General features: G+C 39.8%; 1 protein-coding gene across 13 annotated transcripts in view; it reads right to left on the bottom strand.

Annotated features, from left to right (window-relative positions):
• LOC121441739 (kinesin-like protein KIF1B) overlaps positions 1 to 21,348 on the bottom strand; it is a 140,314-nt gene that overhangs the window by 77,671 nt on the left and 41,295 nt on the right. For 5 of the 13 annotated variants that reach the window (XM_041643011.1, XM_041643010.1, XM_041643018.1 and 2 more), the window contains 11 exons: positions 20,426 to 20,491; positions 15,935 to 16,113; positions 15,270 to 15,381; positions 12,353 to 12,430; positions 11,284 to 11,349; positions 10,050 to 10,067; positions 8,506 to 8,581; positions 6,737 to 6,815; positions 5,959 to 6,101; positions 4,890 to 4,931; positions 1,844 to 2,055 (listed from right to left, as the gene is read on the bottom strand). In XM_041643011.1, coding sequence (XP_041498945.1) covers positions 1,844 to 2,055; positions 4,890 to 4,931; positions 5,959 to 6,101; positions 6,737 to 6,815; positions 8,506 to 8,581; positions 10,050 to 10,067; positions 11,284 to 11,349; positions 12,353 to 12,430; positions 15,270 to 15,381; positions 15,935 to 16,113; positions 20,426 to 20,491 — 1,071 coding nt within the window. The remainder of the gene's footprint in view (positions 1 to 1,843; positions 2,056 to 4,889; positions 4,932 to 5,958; positions 6,102 to 6,736; positions 6,816 to 8,505; positions 8,582 to 10,049; positions 10,068 to 11,283; positions 11,350 to 12,352; positions 12,431 to 15,269; positions 15,382 to 15,934; positions 16,114 to 20,425; positions 20,492 to 21,348) is intronic. The other 8 variants (XM_041643022.1, XM_041643012.1, XM_041643020.1 and 5 more) reach the window with 3 other exon arrangements.

Genomic DNA, 21,348 nt, shown 5'->3' with positions numbered 1-21,348 from the left:
CAGCAGAGATCACCCTGTACCTTGCATCCCCGAAAGATTTCTCCTTCCTCTCCTTTTGCCAGGCATGTTAGAACTTGACTGACTTTATGAATCAAGGCACAAAAGCACTGGTTTTATTTCTGAGTACTTCTTTTTGAAGTAAGTAAAATGCCAAGGGAAAGGATGGGACGATAAGAAAGAGAACTCTGAAGCCCACTTCACATAAAATCCATTACAGCTTCACCGAAAACTACAATGGACGCATCTGACGCTGACTCACTTTTAGTAGTAAAGAAGCTCAACAAGTTAGTTTGCTTTTCCGAGACAGCGTTTCTCTACATAGCCCTCGCTGACTCTTGAACTCACAGAGGTCTACCTGCCCCTGCCTCCTGGGTGCTGGGATTAAAGGCGAGCACCACCACTGCCCGGCTCTTTCTGTTTTCACCTTTACCTATTAGAGTACCACTGTTCTAACTATCTTTGAATGGGCAGCAGTTGGTAAATGGGGGAACTGAGTGATGGTGAAGAGGATCCCTGACTGGTAGCAGGACTGTAATTCCCCATATTCTAAGTGAGTTTTCTCTCCAACACAAAGGCCAGAAGGTAGAGGGAAACAATATCCCTGGAGGTAGTGAGCCAAAGAGAGAAAACAAGATGCTCCTGATAGGATCTGATGGCTGGCAAGAAGGCTGGTAATTGTTCTCAGCACCACAAGTGACGACACCTGTCTGCTCCCATTGTAGTCACTGAAGGGAAGAGGACAGGCACTGCCTCTGACTTTCAAATTCACAACCAGACAGGACAGAAGTGGATAGAGCCAGCAACAGCCTAAAAGAATGGTCCATCCACAGAGGTGGAGCCAGGGATAATGTTACAGTTAACCAGATACACGTCCGACTGTCTGTGAGAGTACTACCAGGGAAGTCGAGTCAAGAGAGAAAACCCACCATGAATGTGGGAGCACTAGCCTACAAACTGGGGTCCCACACTGAAATAAAGAGGGGAGAAGAAAGGCAGCTGAGTACTGGCATTATCCTTTCTCTGCTTCCTCATCGACAAAGATGTGAACAAGCAGCCTCACACTGTACAAACATGGCTTCCATGTAGACTGACCTCACACCATGAGATAAAAGAAGTTGCTTCTTCTCAGGTATTTGTAGCCAACACAGTGGGCAATCGGTAAATGTACAGTACCATGGCCCACGGACCTCAGGGCCCCAGACAGGAGGACGCCTGCTTCTCTCATAACTAAAGGCTTTGTAAGGACTTCTAAAAGTTATAGCTTCATGTAACCTAATAATGCTCAAATGTCCAAACTTCCAGTTAATTGTATATTATTTACTAACAGAGGAATGGCACTATAGAGACTTCTATTTTCAATAAAACCAAATTTTCCAACTAGTTATTCCATTTAAAATGTAATTATTACCACTTTAGAAAGGGTTTCATACTGTCTAAGCTGACCTCACACTTACTATGTAGCCAGGATGACCCTGAATGCCTTATTTTCCTTTCTCCATCTCTTGAACGCTGGGTCAACAGGCTCATGCCAACATGTCTGGCTTTAAAACTAAATTTCTAACAAGCAACTTCACTATGATTTATAAACTATCCCCAAATTATTGTAAGTTTCTACTCAATGGCTATTTTGCATGGCTAAATTATGATCTTTCCATCTCTGGTCAAGTCAAACAAACATTCTGATAAAAAGAAATTAACTTAAGAAACAAATAATTTCATTTTCAAGGTACCTCTAACTGTTAGCATCTCCATGTGCTAAGACAAAATTTCTGGGCTGTTCATCAGTCCTAGTTCTGCCTTCTGGAATGACATAAAGTGTTGTGCATTCAAGCTTCAGACTCACCTTTAGACGTTCAATGGCTTCCTCCCCTCCAGGTGTGGACATGATCCGCTCTTGAATACTGGTCACAGATGTTAAGCCCACCTGACTACTAAGTGAGCATGAAGATGGAGATGAAGTAAGGGACCCCATGGATGCTGTGGAAAAATTGCCAGGGCGTTGATTCTCAGAGGCTAGCAAGTACCTATGCTTATTGTTCTGAAAGTCTTTCAGATCTGGGAGACAGAAAGAAGGGAAGGTAGAAAAAGAGAAGGCGAGAAGCAGAGGAGGAAAAAAGACAGGAAGGAACACCAGTGTGAGAAAGGAGAGCATCAAAGCGCAAGACTAACACACGCTGACACACAAAGACAAGCTCTAGACTGTACAAATGGCAGTTCTAAAACATGTCGCCCTGTCATATTCGATCCTAAGCAGTCAGCCACTTCTGCGTTTAGAAGTGAGAGGCACGGGAGCTAGAACCAGAACTTCAGCCATGTCTTCCTAAACAGGCAAACTGCAGCCCTTCAGTTCCTCCTCCTTCCTCCGTCTTCAATACAGCCTGACTGCAGCTTTAAACTCCAGGAGTTTTAAACAGAGGGATAGCAATTAGTGCCGCACATTGGCCGAGCTCAGCGTTTAATGCAGTTGTTAGTTACGGTTCTGAGCATAGCAGCATTTTAATATGCCAAAGATACATTCTAAATTCAAAGAAGTAATTGTAGAAATGAGAAGAATTTTGAGGAAGTATGATAATAACTTTGTTTTGAATGGTTATTTCAACAGGAAAGAATGATTAATGAATTAACAAGTTTTAGTGTATTTTTCATTTGAGTCAAAGCAAACAAAAATGAAAAACTATTTGATGATTTAAGTAAAGCCCTTCTGTGTCTAACAGCACAATCACTGGGCACCGCTAAGTCTCCTTTCCAGTATGACAGCCCAGTTTTCAGGACACATTTTCACTGGCCAAGGTCTAGCACACAACTGGAAATTAGGATGTTCAACTCGGGCTAGAAAGTTTACCAATAACAACGCTCAATGATTTGCTTTTTTGTAATTTCATTCATTAATCAACCTTCTCAAATGACAGCAAAGAAACCACTGCTATTGGTACAATCTTTTTGGCTTTCTTTGTCTGAAGACAGGGTCTCATGCACCTTGTCTAACTATAAGGCCGAGAATAACCTTGAACTCCTGACTGCTGATTCTGCTGGGAATACAGGTGGCACAACATACATTTGCATTTCTATGTCAAAATTTTTCTTTATTACATTTATTTATTTTGTGTGTGTTCCTGAGTGGTCAGAGGACAACTTGTGAGAGTCAGTTCTCTCCTTCCACCATGTGGGACCTCAATCCGGTCCTCAGCTTGGTAGCAAGCTCCTTTACACCCAACCATCGTGCTGGCTCTCACTTTTAAATATGAGAAATCTACATCTCTGAATTTACATCAAGACTACATTTCCTTAAAGGATATAAGGCAATACAAGTAGTTGGGAAAAACAGTCACTCTGTGGGTTTACTAATGTTTACTATTTAATGAAAACCAGTTCTTGAATCCCCTTAAAGCCTGTGGTAGTTGCTTCAAGACAGTTTGAAAACTACCATCTGCAAATATAGAACATGGGGAAACAAGCAAAGAGGCATGTTTGCAAAGTGAACAGGAATTGGAGCAAAAATCATCTGTCAGCTGATGGCAGCAAGGTGGAAAACGGGGGTAGACGGAGATTAGAAGGTCCCGCGGACACATGCAAGCCCTAAACCAAAGGGAAACTGCAGAGTAGCCAGGGCTGCTCTCCTTTGTGGATAGAAGATTAAAGCTTAGTCATGCATGGTTTTCAGGAAATGCCACAGCTGCTCAGAGAAGGGATAGGCAACAGGCCAGCAGTAGCAGCACCTTGAACACAAAAGCAAGAACAAGAAGGCATCCTCTCCACACCAATATCCTTCAGCTTTGGAGATCTCAGACAGAGCTGTTCCAGGCCAAGAGCCACAAGTGTGTTTGGGCATGGGAGTCCTGTGGGCTCGAGTCAGTACAGTAACTGGTACTATATTTGGGTTCTCCTATGTATTCCCTTGTCTGAAATGGCTTCCTACAGATAAAAAGATCAACAGAATCTAAAAATTCCCAAACTAAGATTTGATATATCTTCATAAATTATATTAAAAGCATAAGCAACTATTTCCTTGTTAACTTAACATTTATATCGAAAAAATGGCTTGTGATCTTCTGCAATATATATTTCCATTTAAGTCATATACTTCAGAGATCTATTTTAAAATTTTAACTGTAATTTAAGAAAAGAGGAAAAATGTTAATCTAATGATCAAGTAAGATAAGGCCCAAGATACATAGAAAACCAATGGAGTTTAAGCACAGGTGAGTGCTTAACCCAGCCCACACAGGGTTCTTTTAATTACAGACAGTTTGGCTAACTGGAACTGATTTTTGTAATTATACAGACTCACGTTTACAATGCTAATTAAAAAGGAATTTTCCTATTAAATAATTGGTTCATAAAAGGAAACAAATCAAGAGGGAAAAGGGGGTGTTGACATAGTAGTGATTAAAACAAGAGCTCTGAGTTAAACTGCCTAACCTAAACACGAGAAACCGTGCAGCTCAGAGAAGGAACCACTCCTGGCTAGAGTATAATGGGGATGAAGTAACGTTATCAATAACAGAGTTAGTAGTGATAATATGTTTATGGTGCCTAGAACAGGGCCAGGGATATTACAGACATTCAATAAAAGTGAGCTGCTACCATCACTAGCCTCACCAACTGTAATTCTGAGTTTGATTTAGTTATATGGGTAGAAACACTGAAGACTGAGTGGAAGACTCAAGTTCTTACACCTCTCAACTTCAGTCACGGCACACACTAAAATTCACTAGGTTATTTTGCTGAATGGAGAAGGGCATACACAAGAGAGTTTGATTTCACATTACACTCTGTCTGGGATTTCCCTGTTAGGGCTGCTGGCATGCAAAGCTCGCTGTAAGGCTGACACAGCAAAGGCCGATTAGCAAGTCAGCATACGGGACACAGCCAATACACGATATACACACATTTGCCTCCACTTCCAGAGTAATCATCGATCAATGGGTCAACTAAAGATAAGCAAGAGGGAAAACACAAGAAGGGTCAAAGTTCAGACTCGGTAGTGACATAGAGTGAGATTTGGCATTTGGGAAGCTAAGAAAATGAAAATTCAGTAATATATAATATCATTTTCACAAATCATATTAATTAAAATTCAGATTTTAATCAATAAGAGATAAATTAGAGATAAATTGAAATCTATTAGTATTTCAAAATATATATTTTTACATTAAAAATAAAAATATGTTTTACTAAATAAACCCATATTCTATCTGAAAAGTCTACTTTACGGCAAGAACTTTTTTTTAAAGTGCTGAGGCTAAAAGCAGAGCCTTGCACATGCTAATCAACAATGATCAATAATGAGCTACACTGCCAACCGTAACTAAGAAAAAATGGATTCCATACTATACACAGAGATGACTGCAGTCTTAAAATCATGTACTACACAAGAACACTGTGCAGCAGTACTTTCTGAAAGTCTAGCTCTTGAACTCAGCAAGAATTAGCCTTTTCTCTTCACTTTTCCACAGAGAACGGGTCATTCAAAGGTAACTCTCATCTGACAGTAGACAGGACTGGGGAATTCTTACACAAGCATTATTGCTACTGCACCAGTCCAGGGAAACAAGAGCTTCCAAGTAATACTTTTATGAAGTTTTTCAGAATGAACTTAACATTAACATGGCTTTGGGGGACATTTTGCATAAAGAAATTCTGAGATTATCTCATTTCACTGGCTTTTTTTTTTAAGACAAAAAACTTGTAAAACCATTTTTACTACCATTTAGTTTCATCGAGTCTCTAAAATCTAAGCTTATTTTATTTACTTACTTATTTTTTTATTTGAGGCAAGGTCTCACTGTGTAGCTCTGGCTGTCCTGCAGCTCACCAAGTAGACCAGGCTAGCCCTGAACTCACAGAGACCAGCCTGCCTCTGCCTCCTGAGTGCCCAGCACACCCAGCCATAAGCCTTTTTTTAAGTCTACAAATCTGCAGAGGAAAGTAAGACTCTGTAGCTCCTTCCTCACTTACTATCAATGATGTCCCCCAGTCCCTGAGCACGAAGCAGGTCCTTCAGTCGGGTCACTTCCTCCTTCAACTCCCGCACCAGCTTGGCATTAGGGTCCTCATTGATAACAGCATTGCATTTAATTTGTTTTGCACGATCTGCATATCTAGATACAGAAATAAAATGCATCCTTGACATTTCTCAGAGGCTCTAATTCTCATAAATAGCATACCATTTGTCTCTAAAGCAAACACTTGAAAAGCCCTGATAAATACCTTATTTGTATGAGACTTTATAGAGGTGACACAGGCTCAGAAGAACTTAAGTGATTTGGCTAAGATCACAACAAAAATAAATACCAGAGAGAAGGCTCAAACCCAGTCTGTATTAAAAATATCTTTAATGGGAGAAGGGAAGATAGTTTCAGATTAAAATCTCCTATATATAAAAATTCAATGAATATTCCATTGGTAATTTATCAGAGCTACATATGCTGATAACTGTATTACTTTTTACAACTTAAACATATCTATAAAAGGGAACACTTCTATTAACATAAATACTATAAGACAATTTTATTATCTAAAACTTATCCAATATCTCACTCAAGTAATTTGAACATATTTCCTGTAAAAAAGCTCTTACTTATTCCAATGAATCTGGAAGCCACAGAAGTAAACTCCATCATAACAAAAATAATTCCCCCCTTATTATGAGAAAGAAAGATCATGCTAGCCTTCAACGTGTAAGAAAACCTATGGCATACAAAACTACTCAGCTACTGAGCTCAAAGGCGTGTACCTCAGAGTGCTCAAAGTTTCATCGTAGTTGATATCTGCTGGGCTCAGAGCAGCAACCATTGCAGTTCGAGAGTTGCCACCTAAGAAAATGAAGTATGAGTATCTCCAGTTACACCCATTTTTAAAAGGAGAATTTTATTTACTATGATAAATTTGAGAGCAGACCCTGACATGTAATCAAAAGCCAACAAGTTTTTTCCTTTTATCATTTGTTTGTTTTGACAAGGTCTCCTGTAGCCTTGTTGGTCTGAGCTGGCTATCTTCCTGCCTTCATTTTCTAAGTGCTGGGATTGTAACTATGTGCCACCACGCCTGGAACACAAAAACATTCTTTTATACGATTTCTTTTTTTTCCAAGACAGGGTTTCTCTGTAGCTTTAGAGCCTGTCCTGGAGAATTTATTTTTAAAGATTTATTTATTTATTTATTTATTTATTTATTATGTATACAACATTCCTTCCATGTGCAGCTGCATACCAGAAGAGGGCACCAGATCTCATTACAGATGGCAGTGAGCTACCACGTGGTTGATGGGAACTGAACTCAGGACCTCTGGAAGAGCAGTCAGTGCTCTTAACTGCTGAGCCATCTCGCCGGCCCCACAAAAACATTCTTCAATGTTCCCTTGCTATGCACTGTTTCCCTCACATTCTGCTCTCTGAATCTCCTGTTCAGCTCCCCCGCCAACCACTCTAACCAGGTATGGTAGTACACGCCTGTAGTTCCTGCACAGGAGGCTGTAGCAGGAGTTCAATGCAGCCTGAGTCGCACATGACCCTATCTTAAACAACCACTCTAATCAAGTCAACCACTCCACCAAAACTGCTCTGTGACAGGAAAACTGACTGGTTGCTTTTTCTGAATGAAGAGGAACAAGGATGAGGAGAATGGCTGATGGATCAAAAAGCATTAGGAGTAAGGAGGAGTAAGACTACCTGGTGAGCCAGGCGCACGCCTTTCATCCCAGCACTCGGGAGACAGAGGCAGTTAGATAGATCTCTGTGAGTTCAAGGCCTGCCTGGTCTACAGAGTGAGTTCCAGGACAGGCTCTATTAGCTACTGGAAAACCCTGTCTCAAAAAAAATAACAACAAAAAGACTATGCAGCATGTACTTGGCTATGTAAAATGTGGAGGACTATGAGCTTCTAAGTACTCTGAGGAAGGGGCCAGAGAGATGGCTCAGTGGTGAAGAGCGCTAACTGCTTTTGCAGCAGTGTTTGGTCCCAGGGGATCCAATGCTGCCTTATAGCTCTGCAGGCAACAGGCACACACATGGAGGAAAACACTCGGGCACATAAAAGAAGACTCGGCAGGAGTAGAGAGCTCTAAGTGGCTGTATGGAGTACAGAGACAGGAACTGCTCCTCAGTGTCACAAAGTAAGTGAATCCAACCAGGGGAAACCAAAAGCAAAACCAGAGAAAGACAAAAAGGACTCAAGTTTACTATGAATCATCTAGAGATAATTCTCCTCCAAAGCAGACATGGAAGAATGAGCCATAAAAGGCATCATTAGACAGTACTAAAAAGACATCTACTGCCGGGCGATGGTGGCGCACGCCTTTAATCCCAGCACTCGGGAGGCAGAGGCAGGTGGATCCCTGTGAGTTCGAGACCAGCCTGGTCTACAAGAGCTAGTTCCAGGACAGGCTCCAAAACCACAGAGAAACCCTGTCTCGAAAAACCACAATAAATAAATAAATAAATAAATAAATAAATAAATAAATAAATAGACATCTACTAAGTTAACGGGGACTCGTGGTCAACATACCTAGATTTTCTCTAAGGAGCCAAGTAAGAACAGAATCCCTGTAAGGAATAAAATCAGTCTTCTTCTTCTTTTTACTCTATCAAAGAGAAGAGAATAATTTTAGCAATGTTATGGGGAAAAATTCACATGAAAAGCAAACCAGTTGAAACTTCTGAAACAAGCAAACTGTAATGGAATTCCATCATGATTGAAACATTTCACTCACGGCCCAATTTTTCAAAAAGCACATGCAAATTTTTTTATTTTAAAATCTTTACAATACAAAAAGTCAAGAAAATAGTATTACAATACACATGGTAGACTTACCACGTAGTTTTAATTATTATTATCTTGCCATTACCCAAACCACTTGAGTAAATTGCAGGCACAAGATCTAAATGCTTCAGCAAATATGTAGTTTATAAGGAACAAATTTAGTAAATTTAACAATAATGCTATTCACTAATAATACTATCCACATCTCTAGACCTGCTAATATTTTAAAACAAACTCAGTATTTCAGTTATAAATACTTCAAGCACATATCTTTGACAAGGAGTTAAAAAAACAACATGACCAGTAATATGGCTCAGGACTTGATACACTAGATAACACCCCAAAGGAGAAAGCTAACTCACAAGAGCTGTCCTCAGACATATACACATGTACCATAACACACTCCTGCCCACAACAATAATGAAGAAAATCATTTCAAATAAGACCCAAGCAATGTCAAAAACAATTAAACATTTGAATACTAAACATTTTAATGCAAATACTGCTTCTACCCTGACCTTATTTCATATAATTCTTAACTATTAGGTGCTCTGAATATTAAAAAAATATTCAGAAGAACAGCAAAAAACTTAGCGTATTTGTATAGAAATAAAAGGAAGAGAGAACATACCATTATCTCATACATCTTAACTATTAGGTGTTCTAAATATTTTTGTTCATAATAATAACAAAAAATTTAGAATATTTGTAAAGAAATATACAGAAGAGAAAAATCTATGCTATTGGATAAAGGAAGATATGAAGAGTCATCTCTAGCTTCAGTTAAGAGTTTAAATTCTACAGCCTTTACTTCAAAAATGTTTTACATTACTCATAAGCTTCAATTGTCAGAAATGAGATAAAAAAGGATAGAGATGTATTAATAATATATAATCTTATTTGTTTTATGTTACTTGGTTGCAATAATCTCAACAAATTAGCTATGCTTTAGACCAGGACTACAAGAAATACAAGCTTCTCTCTTTGGAGTGGTTTACAGAACTATTAAGAGACACTCTTACAGATCGCTGGATCAAGCATCATGACACAACACAAATGCTTCCTCAAATTTCTCTCTTCTTCCTTTATTCTATTCCTTCTCCAAAGTACTTTATGTTCCTTAATTATTTCTAGTGTGAAGTCCCATGATTCACAGCATCCTAAACAATCATTCAAAATTCCACAGCCACAAACCCTTTGTGAAGGTTCTGTTCTAACTGATGCCCCTATTTATCCTCTAAAATGTGCAAACCATTTGGCTAGTTCAGTGTGACTAATCCCCGCCGTACCTTGCTGGTGCAGTTATCCTACAAATGAAAGCATTTCAAGGAGAGAAAAAGAACACAGGATAAACCTCTAGAATAAATGGAAATCAGAGTACTTTCTAGAGACAAGAAAAGATTTAATTCTAAGTGGATTTGAATCACCCATTAATCTAAATTAGAGCATACAAAAACTATCTTAGATATTAAACCTAAATAATGAAGACTATGCAAAATTTGTTTTAGCTGTAGTGTGCCAGTGCTGTAGAAACAAAGACTTTAATCCACATATGCACTGCAAAGACAGTGATGGTCTGTTAAGATTATAATGGAATTGAAAAGTTACAGTGTTGTTGCTCTCTTCAGGTGGTATCACAATGCACTGTTTATAGAAATGTTGGTGGAAACAAACCTACTATACTGCCAGTCATATAGAACATACAAGCACACATAATTCTGTTCAACGCAGGGCACTTGCTGATGGAGGCTCACCTACACATCACCAAACTGTTTCCCCACTGCTTTAGTGTACTCTTTTCACTTCCTCAATGACAAAGTCATCTAATGGTGCATTTCTAGGAATGCATTCATCTCATTAAATGATACATGATTGTAGTTTAAAATATATATTACTGGCTTCTAAATTAACATCATTCTCCAAAGCAACACTGGTCAAAATACTCCAAAAATATCTTTGAAGTAAGGCTCAAAAAATTCGTCAACTTTGTGTCTTTGCTCTAGCTGTACACACAGGTAGCTGTTTGCAGTCACTCCAGTACAGAGCTGCATTACACCCTAGCCCTGCTTGAAAAAGCTGTTTGCAGTCACTTCAGTACAGAGCTGCATTACACCCTAGCCCTGCTTGAAAAAGCTGTTTGCAGTCCACTCCAGTACAGAGCTGCATTACACCCTAGCCCTGCCTGAAAAAGCTGTTTGCAGTCACTCCAGTACAGAGCTGCATTACACCCTAGCCCTGCTTGAAAAAGCTGTTTCCAGTCCACTTCAGTACAGAGCTGCATTACACCCTAGCCCTGCTTGAAAAAGCTGTTTCCAGTCCACTTCAGTACAGAGCTGCATTACACCCTAGCCCTGCTTGAAAAAGCTGTTTCCAGTCCACTTCAGTACAGAGCTGCATTACACCCTAGCCCTGCTTGAAACTTTAAAAAACCACACAAAAAGGCCGAAAACATAAAGACACGTAAGTATCAGCAGTTTACCTGCTGAGCAGACATCCCCTCTGAGAGTGGAACAGAAGACTTACCACCTCCGCCAAGGCCGAAATGACTTTGCCCAAAGTTGTAAGAGACTTATTAATATTTGCACCTTCCTAAAATAAACACAAACATGAAAGAATCAAAGCAACGAATTTCTACTGCGCACACCACTCATACTGCTCCAAGCTGAGCACATCTGCTTCTCCCTGCTCCCCACCCCCACCCCAGTCCCTGTGGGTGCTGGGATCTGAGTGCAGGTCCTGGAGTGGCAGCAAGCACTTTACCCAGGGACACCTCCTTAGCCCCACATATCTGCTTCCTTAAGACAGAAGTCCTAAAGACACCTATGTGTAGCCTTTGGTCTTTCCTCTGCTCACTTGGTAATATGCTTAGTGCACACACCCACCTCCCCATCCTTTCTGCATGTGCTGTGAAACCTCACAGAAGCAAGCCTTCCTCCCACAGCTCACCAACATGGAAGTCCTGTCCTTGTGAAACAACAGCTCTGTCTCAGCTCACACATGTTCTTACATCACTATCTTATACGTCTGATTCCCATTTTACTATGTCTTCCATCTGCCCAAATTTTGCCCATTTCTCAAAATATAATACAACTCTCACTCTTAATCAAAAACTCTTCTCTATTTTGTTATCTAACTTACCATTTCATTGAAATTATAGATCAATAATTGATAGTTTTTTTTCATTAAAAAATAGATTTAAACATTGGGTTTTGTAGGTCACAACATCTCTGATGCAATTCTGCCAGTGCAGAATAAAAGCAGTCACAGAGGACTGGGGTAAAGCACAATGGTAGTGTGCTTGGCTAGGACACACAAAGCACCACATAAAAGAGACACAGTGGCACACACCGCTAGTCTTAACACTCAGGGACAGAGAGATCAAGCCCATCCTAGCTACGTATTAAGTTCTAAGCCAGCCTGTATCAAAATAATAAATAACACTATAAACAAAATATAAATTAAAAATCATAGCTATCTCTCAATAGAAACTAATTTGTAAAACCAGGGAGAAACTAGATTTGGCCTATAGCTACAGTTTGTAGGCCCTTGTTACAAAACATTGATTGACTAGATCTTTTGCTAAAATAAATACCTTTAATCGTGTTCCTTTGGCACCAGTTGAATCAGCTCGTTCGCTTCCTGCTAGATCCACCAAGCTGATTTTACTGACCTAAGTAAAGAAGAGTAATATGGAAATTATAAAATAAGCAAGATAGTTAGGTGTGTAGTTCATGGTTGTGATCCCAATACTCAGGAGGCAGAGCAAAGGCAGGAGGATCATCCACATGAGCTCGAAGACAGTCTGCTCTATATAGTGATAATAAATTCAAGACCTGACAACAAAGACAGGAGTCCATGCACCCAGGAAGCAGGGAGAGATGAATTTCTGTGAATTCCAGGCCAAACTGGTCTCCATAGCAAGTTCCAGGCCAGCCAGAGATACATACTGAGGTCATGCCTCAACACTCATTGACATCCATATGCATGCACGTGTGCATACATGCGCACCCACAGACACACACATGAAACCTATTAAATTGCCTTATGAAACATGAAGGATCGAACAACTGGAGCTCTGTCTCTCTAGCTCTCTCTCTCATTCTCTCTCTTTTTTTCTCCAAGACAAGACTTCTTTGTAGCTTTTTGGAGCTCACTTTTTAGACTAGGTTGGCCTCAAATTTACAGAGATTCACCTGCCTCTGCCTCCCAGTGCTGGGATTAAAGGTGTGTGCCTCCACTGCCCAGCCACAACTGGAGCTCCTATATACATCTAGTGGCAATAATTATTTTGAAAACTGTTTAGCTGTTACTTAAGAAGTTAAGTATGACTTTAATCCCAACACTTAGGAGGCAGAGGTAGGTGGATCTCTGTGAGTTCAAGACAAGCCTGGTCTACATGGTGAGTTCCAGGACAGTCAGGATAATAAAGAGACCCCTCCTCAAAAAACAAAACAAAATAAACCCAAACCAGAAACTATACACACATTTGACACAAGACTTAATTCTACTCTTAAGCATTCACCAGTACAAATAAAAACAAAGTAAGATTCAAATTGCCAGCTGTGCATGGTGTGTATAACCTGCCATGCATGGTGTGTACAACCAGCTGTGCGTATTGTGTACAACCAGCTGCGCGCAGTGTGTACAACCATCTGTGCATGGTGTGCACAACCGGCTGTGCATGGTTTGTACAACAAGCTGTGCATGGTGTGTATAACCTGCTGTGCACGGTGTGTACAACCTGCAATTCCAATACTTGGGAGGCTCATGGAGCTGAGTGAGGTCTAGGTCAAACTAAAGAACCAAAGAACGATCAGAAAAACAAGAAACAACAAATCTACACACACACACGTGCACAAATGTTCCCAGGGTCAGGTGAATGAAATAATGAAATATCTGTCATCAAGGAAAAGGAACAAACTATCAACATAACACAAATGAACCTCAAAATCATCATAAACAAAAGAAAGTTGGCAAAAATGTAGTATATACTGTATCACTAAATATAAACTAATCTATAGTGACATAAAGCATCGGATGATGCTTTATAAGACCTCAATATAACACCTTAATAATATCTCAATAAAATTTTTCAAAATTTTTTAGTTTGAACAAAAGAAGAGATGACTTAAAAGTTGCTGAGCTGAGGTACAGCTAATGGCAGAACACCTGTCTAAAACGCAAAAAAACCCTGAGTCTAATTAGCAGAAACAAAAAAATAGTCACTAAACATAAAATGATTCTAGCTCTTAGTGACAACACTAGCAGATAGCATTCCCTTTACAGGGCAAAGGGCAGAGCATCCTGTCTAAGGATCAGTAGAATAAATTTAGATTCAGGTGTGTCACACTAGGGATACAGCACAGGGGAAAGCACTTATCTAATATGAGTGTGTTCAATTCCTAACACCCCACTCACCCCACTCCAAACAAAAAGAATACCGCTGAATGCCACTTAAAAGTTTGTCATATTGGCCAGGCGGTGGTGGCACACGCCTTTAAACCCAGCACTCGGGAGGCAGAGGCAGGTGGATCTCTGTGAGTTTGAGGCCAGCCTGGACTACAAGAGCTAGTTCCAGGACAGGAACCAAAAGCTACGGAGAAACCCTGTCTCGAAAAATCAAAAAAAAAAATTGTCATATCATAAATATATTTTAATTAGTTACAACTACAAATTAACAAATGTTGAGTGGTTACTTGGAGCCAGGCATTATTATATGAAGTTAACCTACACTGACCCATAACCATTTAAACAACTCTCTGAAGTTGTTACAGAGGGAGAATATAGAGGCACAAGGAGGTTAAGGTAGTTTGCTTGAGATTATGTAACTAAAAAGTAGCAAAGCCATAACTCACAAGCAAGCAATTTTATTTCAAGCTCTACAATATTTAACCACTAACAAAATGAGAAATTAACAATCAACAGTTGCTGGAGAAAGCTTGCCTAGTATGCTTGATGGGTTTCGATCCTCAGGACCAGAAAAACAGACAACAACAAAGGAAAACGGGGCTGGCAACAGCTCGTAGTAGAGGGTCTGCCTACCATGTAGGCTCTGAGTTCAATTCTCAGTAACAGAAACAAACAAGCAAAGGTGTTTGAACAATATTAGAGTTGTTACAAAGTTATTTCCCAAGAAGGAGCACACTATGCATGCCTGACCACCTGCAGACATCCCTGCAATAACTTTATCAATGGTTACTGTCGTCCAGTCAAGAAGAAAAAGTATTTTTCCCCAAAAGAACTACTTAACTATCTTGCATGAAATAAGTAAACTATTAGACCCAGTTTTAATTTATATTTTAGCCGTGTTTTCTAGCTTTCAGTTCCATTAAATACCCACACTGAAAACTGGTGCGGAGTAAATGCTGAGTGGAAATTAAAAACCACCTCCACAAAGTCAAAGAACACTTATCCCGTCTAAAACTAGCAGAGCATAGTAGTATAAAAGGGATTTCTCACACTTATCTCCACAAAATCTCCTCATGACAAGAGATCAGAAGCTCTCCTACCTTCTCAGTGGACAGGTTAGTCTCGGTATCGTGCTTCTTCTGGGTGAAAACAATGGTAAACACAGCGTGGGAACGGCTACTGGTCTCATTCATGTTGGTAGCTGCCACTGTCCTAAATAAACCCATGAGAATTGAAATGGGTAGCGGGCTCTATACAACCACACATGACAATCATGGACAACAGTCTGGAATTCAGACTAAAGGACTGTCACTGACACAATTGCTCTAAGTGCAGTCTTATTTGGGAGCCCATCAAGTTACCCCACAACTCCAAAGGCAGCCATCAGAATCACTCTTCAAACTCCAGCTATCCCTTTTGTAATCGCTAGAGCGTTTAATTTTTATTCCTCATTTCGTGCTCATTTATTCCAGAATCAATTACTACCACAGCCTCATCTAGACATTACAGCTAACATTTTACCATGACTTAAATCAATACCAAGAGTTAACTAAAGTTCTGACCTGCTTCAACAATGCACCATTTTAATGAAAAGACATCTACTTAATGTGTTGAAGCCTATACCACTCCAGCATAGCCAAGACTCAAAGGACTCTGCAATTAAAAACAACTTAATAGTTACAAACATGGTTTCAATCCTTACAATGGAAAAAAGAGCCTCAGAATATACCAAAGGACTCAGTCATTAGTCTATTTCCTACCATACCTGGCTTTGTTCCCAGCATCCATGAGGTCAGCAATGTCAGTATAAGAAGTGACCGCCAGCTTGGACAGATCCTCCACATAGGGTCCAAGAAGCGGGTGTTCACGCACACGCAAATTGCCCTTGTTTTTGGGATTCAGCAAATCTCGCACTCTCTCACAGTAGATTTCCATGTAGCTCACCTAGGAACATTTTATTAAAGTAAATTAAAGAATTTGGAAAAGATATATACACATTAGACACTTTTTCAAAGCTAAGTATAGTGTTTCAGACCTGAAACAGAAGGATCATGCATTCATGGTCAGCTTAGACTAAAAAAAGGAGATCCTGTCTCTTTTAAAAAAGAAAAACATTCGTAAAAAACTATACAACCATAGGTCAGAACACTATAGTCCTGGACCCTGTACTCTACTATCAGTATTGTGGACGTCAGGTTACAGGGGTCAGAAATAGTCTTTCCTCAAGAAGGAAGAGAGGGCAAACAGGTACATATAGTAGCTATGTGTCTTAGGCACAACATATATTTCAGTAGAACTGTATTGGTGCTCATCCCCTTTAAAGCAGGATCTTTTGTAGCTAAACTGGGTCTCAATCTTGCAATCCTCCTGCCTCAACATTCCAAGTGCTAAGATTACAGGAATGTACCATCTCACCCAGCTTTATTGGAATTTTAAAAATGTGTATTACTGTCAGCATTGAGGCTTAACGTGAGGTTATTCTAAAAGCCTGGAAATTAATATTTTGATTAGTATTAAAACCAAGGGATAGCCAGGAGGTGGTGGCCCAAGCCTTTAATCCCAGTACTTGGGAGGGAGAGGCAGGTATGAGCTTTGTCAAGCAGTGTCTTCAAGATGCTTGGCATCGCCATTCTGAGTTCAAGGCCTGCCTGGTCTACAAAGTGAGTTCCAAGACAGCCAGAGTTAGTACAACCAAACCAAACCAAAAAAAAACAAAACAAAACAAAACAAAACAAACAAACAAAAAAACTATTCAGACAGAGAAAACAAGAGACCAATGACTAATTCTTTTGTTGTTGTTGTTATTGTTTTTGGTGTGTTGGTGGTGGATGTGGTGTGTGTTCATGTGGACACACGTGTACATGCAGTGAAGGCTAGAAAATTCCTCAGAAACTATAAGTGTGTGTGTGTGTGTGTGTGTGTGTGTGTGTGTGGTGTGAGACAGAGTCTCTCACTGGCATGAAGCTTGCTGGCAAGAGAGCACCAGAGAACTGACTATCCCTGCCTACTTGGTGATATGGAATTTCCCTCTGTATGCTGTGAATATGTTTTATTACCATTTGTTAATAAAGAAGCTGCTTTGGCCTATCACAGGGCAGAATAGAGCTAAGTGGGAAAACTAAACTGAATGCAGGGAGAAAGAAGACAGAGTTAGGGAGACACCATGCAGCTGATGAAGGAAAAAGACGCCAGAACTTTACCAGTAAACCGCGAGCCTTATGGTAAAATATAAAATAATAGAAACAGGTTAATCTAAAATGTAAGAGCTAGCTAGGAATACGCCTAAGTCATTGGCCAAACAGTGTTGTGATTAATACAGTTTCTGCATGATCATTTGGGTCTGGGCAACCAGGAAATTAAAGTGCATCTCCGCTTACAGTTCGGAGCTGGGATTCCCTGTTTACATCAATCTTGGCTCCTTGACAGCAGGCACCTTAAGTTGAGCTCTCTCCATAGCCCAGTCACTAATTCTTTAAACTGACCACAGTGTTATTAACTACGGACAATGCATCCAATAGGAGTGAGAGATTGTCAATGACAATGGCTTATTGAAGACTTAGGAAGGCTCAGACAATAGAATGTTAAATATTTCTGGTAACAAAGCTACAAAAGGAGAATATCTGTCTAGTATATAAAGTCCTAAGTTCAACTCGTGGCATCAGTGAACCAGAAGGTGTGGCATATATCTATAATCCCAGCACTGAAGTGGACAAAGGATTTTCAAAAGTTCAAAGTCATCTTGGGCTACGTAGTCTGGCCAGGAATAAATGAAATTTTGTCTCAAAAAAAAAAAACTTATAAGATTGGGCATGTAGCTCACAGTAAACGTTAATGTGAGGCCCTGTGTTCAAGCTTGAGTACTGCAAAAAATAAATTTTTGAAAATTTATGGGATAAAAGATATTCATCCTGAGAGAAGGCCTTACACCCAGAAACATACTGGCAATACTAAGTGAACTCAGTGAGCTTAAAATAAAGGAAAAACAAAACAAACACCAAACACATGAAATTAGAAGGATACAGTAGTGGGGGAGGGGAAGGCTGGAAGGGAAACAATGGGAGGAGGAGCTCATCAAAACACATTATTCAATCAAGGAATTCTCAAACAATTAACAAAAAGATACATAAAGGAAGAAGATGTCAGACAATAGGAAGATTATACATTAAGGCCTCAAGTACTGCTCCATTATAGAAACTGAGGAAAAAAGAGTCAGTGTGGCTGGGGCAAACAGGTGAAGAAGTAGGAAAAAAAATCAGGAAATGTGGCAAGGAACCATAGTGCCCACTAGTATTTAAAGATGCACCCCGAACAATTTCTGGAAACTAACACAAAATGGTATCTTCTCTTATTACCTATAAGCTCAAAGTTCTGCACCTGATTTACAGAACTGTTCTAGGCCAAGACAAGCTAGTTATAGAGAAAGTTGAAAAGAGCTCTTCAGAAATTCAGAGATATGTGCAACCCCTAATTAACAAAGAAAAAAGTCCAAAGCAATTGCATAAAATAAGTAGAAACCATGTAAATACTGTCAAAAATCACACCACACATGAAAAAAATGAATAAAAAAAGCTGGGTGGTGCCTTTAATCCCAGCAGAGGCAGGTGGATCTCTGAGTTCAAGGCCAGCCTGGTCTACAGAGTGAGTTCAGGACTACCAGGGCTACACAGAAGAACCCTGTTTAAGGGAGAAGGGGAATCACTAGCATTTTCTTCAAAGGTAGCTTTACTTCCCAGAACAGCAGGTTTGTGTGACAAGAGCATTTCCATTATTATGAAGCCCAATACACAAAGGGTGTGATTTTCTGTTGTATGTACAACAACAATTTGAAAACCACATATTAGCAATATTAAAGAGAGTTTACATCAAGTAAAAAGAAAAACTGATTCTCAATGTAAATAAAGTCTGTGTTGGTGTTACAGTAGCGAGCAGAGCTGCTGTGCCTCCCAAATATTAAAGTGTGAATATAATTTACGAGATGATCACACACATTAATAATCAAAGAAATTCAAATTTAAGAAAAAGTTATATGCTATCAAAATGGCAAAAAAAATTATCTTTTAAATGAAGTTTATAAACGTGTTTGTAAAAATGTGAGGGCAGAGACCTGCAGAGTCCAGGAAAGGGCATCAGATACCCCAGGGGTAGAGCTGCAGGTGGATGTGAGTTGCCTGGTTGGGTCCTGGGAACAGAACTCAAAGCCTCTGCAAGAGCAGTTCTCATTCTTAACCACTGAGCCATCTCTCCAGCCCCAAATTGGAAAGAGTTAAAAATAAAAACACTTTATGGTTGCCAGTTTCTCCTGGAAGAATGAAAACTGCTATAGCCTTTCTTTCAAAAAGGCCATTTGCCAGTCAAGTGTATCACTTAACAACCAGATACATAACAACACCCAAAAATGACAGCCCAGAACTCTGAACTATTTCTTATTGCAACATTATTCATCATAACCCAAAGTCAGAAACAGTCTAAACCCATAAAATTAAGGGAATACTTTAAGTGAGCAGTAACAAAGTCACAACCAAGAGCCTTCTAACACAATGGGGATGACAGCACAGCCAAGGTGGGGAACCCACCTATAATCCCTGTACTGTTGAGACAGAGCCAGGGCATCTCTGATTTCCAGACTAGAGAAAGAAAGAAAGAAAGAAAGAAAGAAAGAAAGAAAGAAAGAGGAAGAAGAAGGAGGGGGGAAGGGAGGAAGAGAGAAGAGAAGAGAAGAGAAGAGAAGAGAAGAAAAAAAAGCAATGGGGCCCAGCCCAGTGAGATGACCTAAATTCAATACTTGGGATTCCACATAGTGGAAGGATAGAATCAATTCTAGCAACTTCCATTCCTGCATCATGACACTTGATTGTACATTTGTGCACAAATACATTAAATAATTAATTAAATGGATTGTTTTGTTTGTTTTTCAAAACTTGGTTTCTCTATGTAGCCTTAACTGTCCTAGATTAGATCTTGATCTTTGGACCAGGTTGGCCCTGAACTAAGAGATCCACCTGCCTCTACCTCCCACACCACCAGGCATTAAATGAACATTTTTAAAAGATAATAGAGGGAGGCTGAACATGGTAGCAAATACCTATAATCCCAGCACTCAGGAGGCAGAGGCAGGCAGATCTCTGTGAGTTCAAGGCCGGCCTGGTCTACAGAGAGAGACTAGGACTGCTGTAAGAGACCCTTTCTCAACAAAGAATGTAAGGGAATGGAGGGACAGGAATCTAAAAGCTCCCGGTCTCCATCACGCTCTACTCACCTCTACAGAGTAAGACATCTCTTCGTTACAGTTGTCATTGATCTTCTCAAAGAGCTCTTCGCACAGCTAGGAGAGCAGAATGAAAGGGACCGTCAACAGCCCAGCCAGAGAAGCACCTCATTATTCACAGCAATAAGATGATAGTCTCCCTTTTTTATCTCTCCAAATGTGCATGTCATAAATCTCAAACACAATTAATATTTTAAATAAAAACTTTATACTCGGGCTGGAGAGATGGCTCAGAGGTTAAGAGCATTGCCTGTTCTTCCAAAGGTCCTGAGTTCAATTCCCAGCAACCACATGGTGGCTCACAACCATCTGTAGTGAGATCTGGTGCCCTCTTCTGGCCTGCGGTCATACACACAGACAGAATATTGTATACATAATAAATAAATAAATAAATAAATAAATAAATAAATAAATAAATATTTAAAAAAAAATTTTATACTCTATCCGGGCAGTGGTGGCACACACCTTTAACCCCAGCACTTGAGAGGCAGAGGCAGATGGAACTCTGTGAGTTCCAGGCCAGCCTGGTCTACAAGAGCGAGTTCTAGGACAGACTCAAAAGCTACAGGGAAACCCTGTCTCGAAAAACAAAAGCAAAAAAAATTTATACTCTGATATGCTCCTAATTGTTATTCTTCTTCAACAACAGAACATTGATATTGTTTCCTTAGGAAGAAACCTCCTTTTACTCAAATTTGATTCTTCATCCTATAATCAGGTGACTGGTATACAGCACTACAGCAATAAAACTAACTAAAAATGAGCAAAAATTTATAATCAAGGACTTAACTGCAATGGCCTGCATGTGATGGTGCATACCTTCAATGCAAGTACTCTGGAGGCAGAAACAGGAAGAATCTCTGTGAGTTCCAGGCCAGCCCCGTCTACATACTGAGTTCTAGGACAGCCAGGGC

The sequence above is a fragment of the Microtus oregoni genome, unplaced genomic scaffold (genome assembly GCF_018167655.1).
Source record: "Microtus oregoni isolate MIOR12 unplaced genomic scaffold, Mior012 000081F_ref0000091, whole genome shotgun sequence".
Taxonomy (NCBI): Eukaryota; Metazoa; Chordata; class Mammalia; order Rodentia; family Cricetidae; genus Microtus; species Microtus oregoni.
Note: the sequence above shows the minus strand (reverse complement) of the source record. Positions and strands in the feature narration are given on the sequence as shown.